Source organism: Olea europaea, unplaced genomic scaffold (genome assembly GCF_002742605.1).
Source record: "Olea europaea var. sylvestris unplaced genomic scaffold, O_europaea_v1 scaffold1325, whole genome shotgun sequence".
Taxonomy (NCBI): Eukaryota; Viridiplantae; Streptophyta; class Magnoliopsida; order Lamiales; family Oleaceae; genus Olea; species Olea europaea.
Window position 1 is genome coordinate 93,249 of NW_019230728.1, and position 13,373 is coordinate 106,621.

Genomic DNA, 13,373 nt, shown 5'->3' on the forward strand with positions numbered 1-13,373 from the left:
ACATCAATTAAAGATGAATTCGTTGAAATGTGCATTTGGCGTCACCTCTGGTAAATTTCTTGGCTTCGTTGTTCGACACCGGGGCATTGAAATAGATCAATCAAAAATTGAAGTTATAATCAACATGCCAGAGCCAAGAAATGTACGTGAGTTGAAAAGTCTTCAAGAAAAACTTGCATACATTCGAAGATTTATCTCTAATCTAGTTGGACGTTGTCATCCATTCAACAAATTAATGAAGAAAGATGTACCATTTGAATGGGATGACGCTTGTCAAAATGCTTTCCAAAGCATTAAAAAATATTTGTCTCCTCCACCAGTACTCACAGCTCCAATTCCAGGGAAGTCGCTGACTCTTTATGTTGCAGCACAAGAATATTCTCTAGGGGCACTTCTTGCCCAAGTTAACGAAGAAGGAAAAGAGAATGCACTCTATTACTTGAGCCGGACACTGGTAGGCGCTGAAATGAAGTATTTGCCTATTGAAAAAATATGCCTCGCGTTAATCTTCGCAGCCAAAAAGTTGAGACATTATATACTATCATACACAATCAAAGATTGATCCATTGAAGAACATAATGTCCAGGCCGATTCTTTCTTGAAGGATTGGAAAATGAGCATTACTGTTGTCTGAGTTCGACATCAAATTCATTCCACAAAAGGCCATTAAAGAACAAGCTTTGGCGGATTTCCTTGCTGACCACCCAATTCCAGCAGAATGGGAACTTCAGGAAGACCTGCCAGATGAAGAAGTTCTATTCACCGAAATCATACCATCATGGAGGCTATAAATGCTCGTGTAAGTTAGAAATTCTATTTGCCTGATATTTAGATGTTCGTGTAAGTCCACTATAAATGCTCGCCAATATGGGTGGAACCAGACTATAAGTGTATCCGCTTGCCATCCTAGAAGATGCTTTAAAAGTCCCTACTCTTATACTTTCATCCCCAGATGGAAGAACGAAGCGACAAAGCCATAGGAAGACATAGGCTGCTATCTCTAACTCCTCTTCTTATTCCATAGACAGAGATACTGAAAGATTGCCCCCAATGACGTCGATCCCTACGAGTAATGTCTCTCGGCTTGTCTACCACCACGGGCCTTCGTATTTCCTTCGATGTTCTTTGATGGCGCCTTTTGAATGGATTTAAATTCATAGCATTCTTATAATTTTTGTGTTGTCGAGGGTTCGGGACACAACCATTCTCATGAAACCAGAAATTAATCCACAATTCGTGAGTAACTCTGTCAGATTCATTCACATGGGCAATCAATGCGAAAACATTAAAGAGATACAAACAAGACTTGGGAAGATGATCCGTCAACTCTGAAAGGCTTGGGACTACTTCCTCATAATAATGACCCATGATCGAAAGTCCACTTATCTCGCGGATGTCCCAAAGAGAAATGCCAATTTCACCATTTGCAGTTACAAATGTGTTGGTTTCTGGACACCAAACCTCACAAAGAGCTCTGTAAATGGAGTTTGGGCGATGGTAATCTTTTGCAATAGAACCGACTACAAAAGCTAACTCTCGGAGATTTCTCTTGAACAGAAGTTTCTGGACCCACAAAGACCACTCCCAAAATTTTGGAACAAAAGAAATCTTTCCTCGACTGACCAGTGCGCTTCCCCATCGTATTTCTCTATTATCAATTCTCACACAAATCACAGCCCTTGGGATGTACTCCATGCTCTGGGAATGATGAGGCGGAAGACACAAAAAGGGAAGATGACTGCTAGAGCGATTGGACTTGCCAGTATCCAAACTCTCGTGACAATCACTAATGGTGGACATATGCAACTCCGACAATGGCACTCCCAAAGGTCGAGGGAAGGATCTGTCATTGGCTTATGGACACTAACTTTAAGTTCACCTCATACGCCGGTCTGGGCATGGTACTTCACAGCAGTATCTTTGAAACGCAGATAACTTTTACCTTGATTTTTAAACTCAACAATTTCGTGCATGTCAGAACACACTTTATCATCAGAACTTGTTCTAGCCATGCCTGCACACAAAAAAAAAGGTCAGCCAAAAAAAAGGGGGGCAGTGAACCTCTCAAATGGGTTTATTGTTTAAAATCTCGAGTCTCCCAAATATGTAAGCAGCCTCTATAAAAAGTGTCTCGGATGATGGAAGGAACAAGTCCTTGGTCCTCAACACAAAGTGTCTTGAACAATGGAAGGAACAAGTCCTTGGTCCTCGACACGAAGTGCTTTAGACGATGGAAGGAACGAGTCCTTGGTCTTCAACACGAAGTGCCTTGGACGATGGAAGGATCAAGTCCTTGGTCCTCAACATAAAGTGTCTTGGACAGTTGAAGGAGCCAGTCCTTGGTCCTTAACACAAAGTGCCTTGGACGATTGAAGAATTCAATCCTTGATCCTTAACACAAAGTATCTCGGACGATGGAAAGAGCAGGTCTTTGTCCTTAACAAAAAGTGCATCGGATGGTGAAAAGTGACAGTCCTTGATCCTCAACATGTACGGAGGTTTGCAATTTTGAGTTTATTCATAAGTATGTAATTTCCAAACTCATATAATAATTGCAACATAAAAAAAAAAATCTAACCTTTCCATGAAGAAAATTTTGATCCTCAAGATCCTTGATTCACTCCAAAAAGCTGAATCCCTGCAAAAAAAAAAAATAATAATAATAAAAGTTAGTTTCAATTTTGATTCAAAAACATAAATAATAACAATAACACTAATCAACAAAAAGGAATCGAAATAAAAAGACAATTCAAAAAAAAAAAGAAAAAGAAAAGAAACGAGAAAAGAAAGAAAAAGAAAAGAAAGAAGACGTGTAAAAAAAATAAATTAAAAATTAAAACCAATTGGAATTGGCACTTACGCCGCCAAATATTAAAAAATAAATTAAAATAATGTTTCTGCCATTGGCAGAAACCAAAACCAATTGGAATCAATTGGTTTTGGTTTATGCCGCTTCCGCCACCCAGATTTATTATAAAAAAATAATAATAATAATAATAATAATAATAATATTAAAATAATGTTTTGGCCATTGGAACCAATTCGAATGGTTTTGGTTTCTGCCGCCTGTTTTCGCCGACGGCCAAAACCATAAGTTTTAAACTTTTTGTTTTTTCGCTGTCGACGGGAACAACGTATAATTAAAAAAAAAAAGAGATGAAAACGAAAAGAAGGGTGCAGAAAAAAAAAAGAAGAAAGAAAAAATTACCTTTATCGGTAAAATTAATTCACTTGTGTCTAAATTTCTTAATTTGTCCATATAAATAGGTGGGCATTGGGTTTCACTTAGACCCAATTTACCATAAAACATGAAAAGCCCGTTCAAATCAAATTTGTTATAGATCGTATAAAATAAATATTCGAAATTCAACAAAAAAATTTCTTATTTGAAGGATAAGAATTTTGTCAAATTCACTTAGATCTTCCATCTGTATTAATTTACTAGTGGGAAGTATGAGTTTAAAAAAAATCAAAATCGAACAAATCAAAGATAAAATCGAAAGTCAAGATTTGTTAATTTATTTATTTCATAATAAATAAATAAATCTTGAGGGGGCATTTGTAGACATAAAAAAAATAATAATAAAATGGATTGGGTCGATTTAAATCATTAGCCCAATTAAATTTAAATATACTAAAGTCCATAAAACCCAAAGGCTCATACCAAATTTTAGATAAATAAACAAGCAAATAAAATAAACAAACAAAATAAATAAAATTATAATTACTCAATTATCTTTTTTAATTAAATATAATTGAGTAATTACCAAAATTAGCCCAAATCCTCCCCTATAAATAAGATCAATGGTCCATAAGACGAGACACAAAAAAAAAAAAAAGCAAGCAAGGAAGAAAGCAGAGAACGCCATGAAATGCTGAAGAAATCTCGAGGCTGAAAGAAGGGAAGAAATTCTGTCAAGCCTTAGTTCGGTGAATCCCAAGAAAATTAAAATCTTCTTCGAACCAAACAGGTTCACGCCAAATCCAAGAAGATCAAAGTCTTCTTCAAATTAAATCAAATTCAAGTCCAAGTCCAAGCCTCAAGATTCAAGTTCCAAACAAGTCAAATCTCGACAAATCAAATTTTCAACATATTATTCAAAATCAGGATTTAAGCCACGTGGCCCCTCGTCTTCAAATATTCAGATCATTAATCAGAGAATTTTGCAATTTTGCAATTACGGGAAGGTCAACATCACTTATATTTATTAAATTACAATTTGTAACGATTTCTGTATTTTAATACACGAGATTTCGTCATGTAGGTGCCTCCCTTATTGGTGGGGGGTCTATTGTGGCCCTGGCCAGGCTGCTTTATTTATCAGAAAGTTAGATTTTTTCTACTTCTCTAATAGACTCTAATAGTAGGATACTCATTAAATTAGAATTAATAATGGGATGGAGTAAGTATTAGGAATAATCAGCGGAGATCTTACGTTAAAGACGATGATATGAAGGAAAAAGGGGGGAAAAAAACAAACAAACAAACAAACTATATATGTTAAAATACTAGTTTCCAAATATATGCACCAATTTGTAATTTTTTTATTTTTTATTTTTTTTCTATCTTGATAATTGTATAAGAGTTCTAATTATCGCACATTATATTAATGTTTATTCAATCTAAACTAGGATGAACTTCAGAATTGTCTAGCAAATGCCAGTTTACTCCTGGTGTTTCAACTTTTTTGGATTTTTGTTCCACATTAATTTTGCTTTTATATTTTTAGATTTCAGAAGGATATTCTCACTTCAAATGAGGATACAAGCCAGTGAGTTGGCAAACAGGTTGTGGGAACATATTACAAAATTACCGTACTCCGATATGGTAAAACTAGTCAAAAAGACTAAGATATTTCATGATTATGCAAAAATAGGGAATGTTGAGTTTCTGACTCTCCTTACTCACTCATATCCTGATCATATATGGAAAGTCAACGAAAAGAAACACTCTATATTTCATGTTGTTGTTATTAACCGACAAGAAAAAGTATTCAGACTCATCTACCAAACAGGAGCTGATAAAGATTTAATTACATTCCTTACAGATGATAATGAGAACAACATTTTGCATTTGGCCGGGGAAATGGCACCTCCAAGCAGACTCAATATTGTATCTAGAGCAGCTCTTCAAATGCAAAGAGAATTACTATCGTTTAAGGTGAGAAATTAAAATGGTAGTGAAATTGAATAATTTCTTAGTTATCTTGAATATATATGTGGATTTGAAATCTCCAATCGACTACCCTAAGTAATATTTTTTCACCATGTGAGAGTTACATTTTGGAGGATTTTGCAAAATACAATAATTAGAGTAAGCTTTTCAGGAGGTGGAGAAGATTGTATCAAATCCATTACTCGATATGAAAAACAATGATAGCAAAACACCAAGGGAGTTATTTTCCCAGAAGCACAAAGAGTTAAGGCAAGATGGTGAGAAGTGGATGAAGTGTAGTAAATTCAGTGTATGTGGATAAAATCGAGAAATGTTGTCTTTCGTCTCGTCAATTTGAATAATGCATAATTAAAAGACTCCCAGATGAGGAGGGGGGTCACAACCGGACTGCTTAAATCCCAAGCTCTTCTTAGACAGTTTAGGTCTTTTTGACAAAGCCTTTCAATTTCGCAACTATGCAAATCAATAAAATTCAAACAATCGTATATCGAATTTTCACCAAATCATTGAAAGTTTTATTTCCAACAAATAACTTTTGTTCCAATAGAATTTAAAATTCATGAAGGATACGAACAATATATCATAAATTCATGAAACATGGACTGTAAATTTAATACGAAAAATTGCATGAATTAAACAATTGAAACATAGAATTTTAACCCGAGGCCTGTGTTACACACAGTTTCCTTAAAACAGATTCGTCCCCTCACCGTCCGTACTTGAGGTTTAAAACGAGCGTCCGTTTCCCAGGATACAACTGTAAAACCAGTAGCTTCCGAGCACCGCAGAAACCACTCCGGCAAACTGAACTAGTGCCTGAACTACACCACCACCAAGAGAGAACTCTATGCAAATGAATTTCTAGTGTATTCTAAACTTGAAAACTTTTGTTTTTTTTTTTTTGTGGGTTGAAATGAGGAAAATGAGCCACTTTTTATAGGCTAGGCTACCATTAATGGCAATGACCTTTGGAGTTCCTCATCTTTTTCCTATGTGGGACAAATTCATTTTTCCCACATAAACTCCCTTTTGAGTGGCACACTTTGAGCCTCAATTTCTCATTCACCCAAGCATCAACTTTGGTAAGTAAGTATATGATTTCGATGTACTCACGGAGGAGAACACAAATCAACTTTCATCTTCCAAATTCAACAACGGGGTCCCACTCAAAACTCCTGCCAAAGTCGGCCAATTTTTCCAACAATCCCCCACATGAATGAAAATTGAGAGCGACTCATGCATGTGACACATGACGACTTATGAATATGACACATGACGACTTGTGAATGTGACACATGACGACTTGGTGATATAGTTCAACAGTTGAAACCTGCATACGATAGGTAGGTGTTACCCTTTGAACCTTCGCTTGTGAAAGCATATTTACTTCACTGGCTGACCAGTAGACGCGATGTCCTTGAACTGTTCTATCATTTATGTAAACAATGATACACTTCACACAGGATTTTTCCTAACACATTTCAGTTCTTATTATTATGTTCATTTTGGCCATGAACATACGCCTGGTTCTGTGAGAGTTCACAAGAATTGCGCCCCACACAATTCCCTTAGAAGCGGCCCCACTTCTCTCTCACATTGGTGATTTCTTATTACAAGTAACCCGCATTACTTGGCTCGATTTTCGATGCATAAGAATCATTAAAAGCCTATTGCTTATCTTCCATCTTTACGGGCATCACTGTCGCATCACAGGAATGGACAGGAGGTAATATCCCCCACAGTAATTCTATCAAGTCTTTACAATTAGGTTATCCCTTTGAACCTAGATCTTAGGACCTCCAGTCAACTAGGTTGGGTTTTCCTTTGTATTAACTTATCCATTCAAGGGCTTAAGTCTCATTCCTCTCAATGATTTCTCAACTAACTCTCTATTTAACCCTTTGGTTAGCGGATCCGCAATGTTATCTTTTGACTTTACATAATCAATAGTGATAACTCCAGTTGAGAGTAGTTGCCTAATGTTATTATGTCTACGACATATATGTCTAAACTTACCATTATACATGTTGTTCTGTGCCCTTCCAATTGCCGATTGACTATCACAATATATGCAAATTGTTGGCACAGGCTTTGACCATCTTGGAATATCCTCTAAGAAGTTGCGTAGCCACTCAGCCTCTTCACCACTTTTATCTAGAGCTATAAACTCAGATTCCATAGTGGATCTGGCTATCACTGTTTGTTTAGAAGATTTCCATGATATAGCTGCACCTGCCAAAGTGAACACAAATCCACTCGTGGACTTTGAGTCTTTTATGTCGGATATCCAATTAGCATCACTATATCCTTCAATGACCGCTGGGTATCTGCTATAGTGCAGTCCAAAATTACGAGTATATCTTAAGTACCTTAGTACTCTTACTATTCCTTTCCAGTGATCAGCTCCTGGATTACTCGTGTATCTACTCAGTTTATTGACTGTGTAGGCTATGTCTGGTCTAGTACAGCTCATTAAGTACATTAGACTTCCGATAACTCTCGAGTATTCTACTTGAGAGATACTTTCTCCTCTGTTTTTATACAGATGTTGACTAGTATCTATTGGGGTTCTAGCCAAGTTAGTATCATCCTTATGGAATTTTCCTAAAATTTTGTTCACATAATGTGACTGACTTAGAACAAGCCCATTTGATGTTCTTGAGATTTTCACTCCAAGTATAACATCAGCTAAACCCATATCTTTCATGTCAAACCTCGAGTTTAACATATTTTTAGTGGATTCAATCATCTTATTGTCACTACCAACAATAAGCATGTCGTCAACGTAAAGACATAAGATGACATATTCATCTTTAGTGTCTTTGACGTAAACACATTTGTCACACTCGTTGATCTTAAATCCACTCTCCATCATGACACTGTCAAATTTCTCATGCCATTGTTTTGGTGCTTGTTTCAAGCCATACAATGACTTCACCAATTTACACACTTTCTTTTCCTGCCCTGGAGACGAAACCCTTCCGGTTGTTCCATATAGATTTCTTCATCCAAGTCTTCGTTCAAGAAGGTAGTCTTAACATCCATTTGATGTACTTCAAGATTTCCAAAAGCAGCAATCGCAAGTATCATTCTAATGGATGTTATTCTCGTTACTAGAAAATATGTATCAAAGTAATCAAGGCCTTTCCGTTGTCGGTAACCTTTTATTACCAACCTAGCCTTATACTTTTCAATAGTTCCATCTGCTTTCATTTTTCATTTGAAAATTCACTTGTAGCCTAGTGGTTTACTTCCTGGTGGAAGATCTACTAGCTCCCATGTATGATTTTGCAGGATAGAATCTATTTCACTTTTAATGGCCTCTTTCCATTGAGGTCCTTCCGAAGAGTTCATAGCCTCTTGATAGCTTTGAGGTTCACTTTCTAGCATATAGGTCAGAAAATCCGGACCATAAGATTTTTCTGTCCTTTCCCTTTTGCTACGTCTAGGTTCAACCTCAACCTCCTCTTCTAGTTCTTGGTCCTGACTATGCTTAGTCATAGTCTCATACGTCCGTTTAGAAGAAATTGCCTCTTCTTCGGACCTGTATGGAAACACATGTTCAAAGGCTGAAGCGTTTCTCGACTCCATTATCGTGTTTCTGTGTATATCTTGGATTTTAGATTCATACACGAGAAATCGATAAGCACTACTGTTATGTGCATATCCAATGAATATGCAATCTACAGTTTTCGAGCCTATCTTTACCTTCTTTGGTGTTGGGACAGCCACTTTAGCAAGACACCCCCACACTCGTAAGTATTTATAGGAAGGCGGTCTTCCTTTCCATAACTCATAAGGGGTCTTCTTCATTTTCTTTCGGGGCACCTTATTCAAAAGGTAATTTGTTAATAATACGGCATCTCCCCACATGTTCTGAGGTAATCCAGAACTTACTAGCATCGCATTCATCATCTCCTTTAAAGTGCGATTTTTCCTTTCAGCAACACCATTTTGTTGCGGTGAATACGGTGCGGTGTTTTCATGTATGATTTCGTGTTGTGCACAGAACTCAGCAGACGGTGCTTCATACTCACCACCTCAATCGCTTCTTAGCACCTTAATTTTCTTGTTAAGTTGATTTTCAACTTCATTCTTATAGAGAACAAATTTCTCTATCGCTTCATCCTTGCTTTTTAGCAAATACACATAGCAGTATTTCGTGCTATCGTCGACAAAAGTAATGAAATACTTGTTGCCACCTCTTGTTTGTACAATTTTAAATCACATATATCACTGTGAATTAAATCAAGTGATTCCGTATTTCGTTCAATTGACTTAAATGACAACCTAGTCAATTTTGCTTCAACACAAGTCTCACACTTATATTTGGAATCAACATGGAATGGTGGTATGCATTTCAAGTTAAATAGCCTACGTAAAGTATCATAGTTAACGTGTCCTAGTCTACCATGCCCACATTGGAAGACTCAAGCAAGTAAACAGAAGCATTCACTTTATTATTCATTTTTGGTTTAACAACCATTACATTAAGTTTAAACATTCCATCGAAAACATAACCTTTTCCGACAAACATTCCACTTTTCGACAAGATGACTTTGTCTGACTCAAACACAATGTGAAAACCATGCTTATTCAAAAGTGACCCGGACACAAGGTTCTTGCGGATTTTCGGCACATACAGCACGTTGTTGAGAGTCAGCTCTTTTCCCGAAGTCATCTCTAGAACCACTTTTCCTTGGCCCTTGATTTCAGAAGTTGCTGAATTTCCCATTAATAACTTCTCTCCATTCTCAACTGCTTCAAAAGCAGTATATAACTCTTTATCAGAGCACACATGTCTCGTAGCTCTGGTGTCAATCCACCATTCTCTTGGGTTAGAACCCACCATGTTCACTTCAGAAATGACTGCTACGAGACTCATCTCCGACACATCATGTGTCATGTAGTCAACCACATTTGCTTCTTTCTTCTTCTTTGGCAATCTGTACTCCGAAGATTTGTGGCCTACTTTGTCACAGTTGAAGCACTTCCCTTGAAATTTCTTCTTAGGAATGCCCCCTTTTGGTCCCAGCTTGATCCATTTTCCACCGGATGGCCCAACTTTGGTTTTGTAGTTCTTACTACATTGACCATGTTCAACAATATTGGCCTTAGCCGCACCAGGATTGAACCACTTCTTTTTGGAACTCTTGTTGTCTTCTTCAATTCGAAGTCTAACAATCAGTTCTTCAACATTCATTTCCTTTCGCTTGTGTTTCAGATAATTTTTGAAATCTTTCCACGCGGGAGGCAATTTTTCAATGATTGCAGCCACTTGGAAAGTTTCACTCAGAATCATCCCTTCGGCATAAATTTCGTGAAGAATCAATTGGAGTTCTTGCACTTGACTGATTATAGTTTTGGAGTCCACCATCTTATAGTCCAAGAATCGACTGACGATAAATTTCTTTGCCCGGCATCCTCAGTCTTATATTTTCAGTCCAAAGACTCCCACAACTCCTTAGTAGTTTTCATGGTGCTATACATGCTGTCTAGCGAATCTGCCAAACTATTCATGATGTAATTCCGGCATAAGAAGTCCGAGTATTTCCAAGTATTAACAGCACTGATAGCTTGAACATCCACCTCACCCTCTTGGAGTTTTGGAGCACTTTCAGTCAAGAATCTCGCAAGATTCAAGGTGATCAGATAGAATAGCATTTTCTGTTGCCACCTCTTGAAATTCAAGCCGTTCAATTTCTCCAGCTTTTCCCCATGGTTAACTGGTACATTAACTGAAACATTAGCCACATGTTGACTCACAACATGACTTGGCATTGGAGCCACAGTCTGTGCCATAACAGAGCTAGGCCCTGCAACCATAGCTGCACCCATAGTAGAACCCACAACCTGAGATTGGGTACCTTCAGCTTGGGACAAATCCAAGTTGGAATCTATGTTGGTGAAACTGGTTGCCATTTCGTCTTCCGAAAGAACCAAACAACAAATTAGTTTCCACAATATAACAAATATAAGAAACTAATCAGTTCAAAGATAATCAATATAGAAAACCAAATTTTCCTTTCTGAAAATCTGTTTTAAGCTTGTAGTAAATTCAGTGTATGTGGATAAAATCGGAAAATGTTGTCTTTCGTCTCGTCAATTTGAATAATGCACAATTAAAAGACTCCCAGATGAGGAGGGGGTTACAACCGGACCGCTTAAATCCCAAGCTCTTCTTAGACAGTTTAGGCTTTTTGACAAAGCCTTTCAATTTTACAACTATGCAAATCAACAAAATTCAAACGACCGTATATCGAATTTTCACCAGATCATTGAAAGTTTTATTTCCAACAAATAACTTTTGTTCCAATAGAATTTAAAATTCATGAAGCATACGAACAATATATCATAAATTCATGAAACATGGACTGTAAATTTAATACGAAAAATTGCATGAATTAAACAACTGAAACATAGAATTTTAACCCCAGGCCTGTGTTACACACGGTTTCCTTAAAACAGATTCGCCCCCTCACCGTCCGTGCTTGAGGTTTAAAACGAGCGTCCGTTTTTCAGGATACAACGATAAAACCAGTAGCTTCCGAGTACCGCAGAAACCACTCCGACGAACTAAACTAGTGCCTGAACTACACCACCACTGAGAGAGAACTCTATGCAAATGAATTTCTAGTGTATTCTAAACTTGAAAGCTTTTGCTTTTTTTTTTTTTTTTTTGTGTGTTGAAATGAGGAAAATGAGCCACTATTTATAGGCTAGGCTACTATTAATGGCAATGGCCCTTGGAGTTCCTCATCTTTTTCCTATATGGGACAAATTCATTTTTACCACATAAACTCCCTTTTAAGTGGCACACTTTGAGCCTCAATTTTTCATTCACCCGAGCATCAACTTTGGCAAGTAAGTATATGATTTCGATGTACTCACGGAGGAGAACACAAATCAACTTTCATCTTCCAAATTGAATAATCGGGTCCCACTCAAAACTCGTGCCAAAGTCGGCCAATTTTTCCAACATGAAGGACACAGCATCTTCTTGCATGGTCGTGGCAACTTTAATTGCCACAGTTACGTTTGCTGCAGCCTTAAACGTACCAAGTGGCAATAATGAAATAGGCACTCCAGTATTCTTGAAGAACAAGTTGTTCACAGTTTTCGTTATATCTGATGCGGTGGCAATGTTCAGCTCGGCAACTTCCATAATGATGTTCTTGTCTATCTTAACTTCACGCTACACAGAAGATGATTTTCTATTTTCATTACGGGCAAAGTTGATGGTTGGACTGATTTCTCTCTTTGCTTCAATTGTTTGTGTGATCTTAACATTTAGTGCAACCTTTTTTTTGGTCTAAAATGAGGAAAAGCATGGGTCGTTGCCAAGACTTGTTGCTGCTCTTGCTTTGCTTCCGATCACTATATATGTAATGCTAAATCATAGGTTAGGGATTGCCCTAATCCACTCGACTTGCTGGCCTGCTGTGCTTATGTTTCGACGAGGCAAGCACAGGCTTTACTAATAAAACGAGCTACTGTACTAGTTTTCCTCCCTCTCTCTCTCTCTCTCTCTCTCTCTCTCTCTCTCTCTCTCTCTCTCTCTCACATACATATTTTATTTTATTTTATTATTTATTATTTTTATTTTTACGAAAAAAAGTGGATCGTGCTTTCAAGTGCAACACAAGTTGAATATGTTTCTATTTCTTATTTCCATGGTTCGATTATGTGAGATGTATGGTATCCGAGGGCTTTGTATGTCTGTAGCTTGTTATTAATATTTGGTGTTATTAATATTTAGCTCTTGTTTGGTGAAGAATAAAATCAGATTTTCAATAGACTTTGATAAACGTTAATGAAACATATGGTTGAAAAATTATAGGTCCCATCAAATATGTGGTTGAAATTGATTATTGATTTTGGCTTAGATTACAAGAGCTTAACTTTGTTGTTCCTCTAGTTGTGAAAATACGCATGCCCAATCACACCTAAAATTGCAGTATAATCTTCCATATACTGTTGGTTGCTTTATGGAGTCTAGCCAGTATCGTCTACTCCTACATGGTTTGGACATATTTCTTCCTAATTAAACGATTAGAATTATGACAACCTCCTTATAAATCAAAAGAGAAATAGTAATACAAGAAATTATAGTACCTAGAAAACACTGAAATATATATATATATATATATATATATACACACACACTTCAAATTCAAAGAGATAGATATATATTAAT

General features: G+C 36.9%; 1 protein-coding gene across 1 annotated transcript; it reads left to right on the forward strand.

The window, feature by feature from the left end:
• Positions 1 to 2,488: 2,488 nt before the first annotated feature.
• Positions 2,489 to 7,784, forward strand: LOC111374997. The gene is made up of 5 exons (XM_022997778.1): positions 2,489 to 2,498; positions 4,266 to 4,328; positions 4,731 to 5,161; positions 5,328 to 5,465; positions 7,722 to 7,784. Exons 1-5 carry the CDS (start codon positions 2,489 to 2,491, stop codon positions 7,782 to 7,784), a joined length of 705 nt encoding a protein of 234 aa, XP_022853546.1.
• Positions 7,785 to 13,373: the final 5,589 nt, after the last annotated feature.

What these genes read in the sequence shown, in the direction of transcription:
- LOC111374997 (XM_022997778.1), top strand. An exon ending in GCTGCTTTATTTATCAGAAA is followed by an intron (nt 4,329 to 4,730) that starts GTTAGATTTTTT and finishes TTATATTTTTAG; the next exon opens with ATTTCAGAAGGATATTCTCA. An exon ending in GAGAATTACTATCGTTTAAG is followed by an intron (nt 5,162 to 5,327) that starts GTGAGAAATTAA and finishes TAAGCTTTTCAG; the next exon opens with GAGGTGGAGAAGATTGTATC.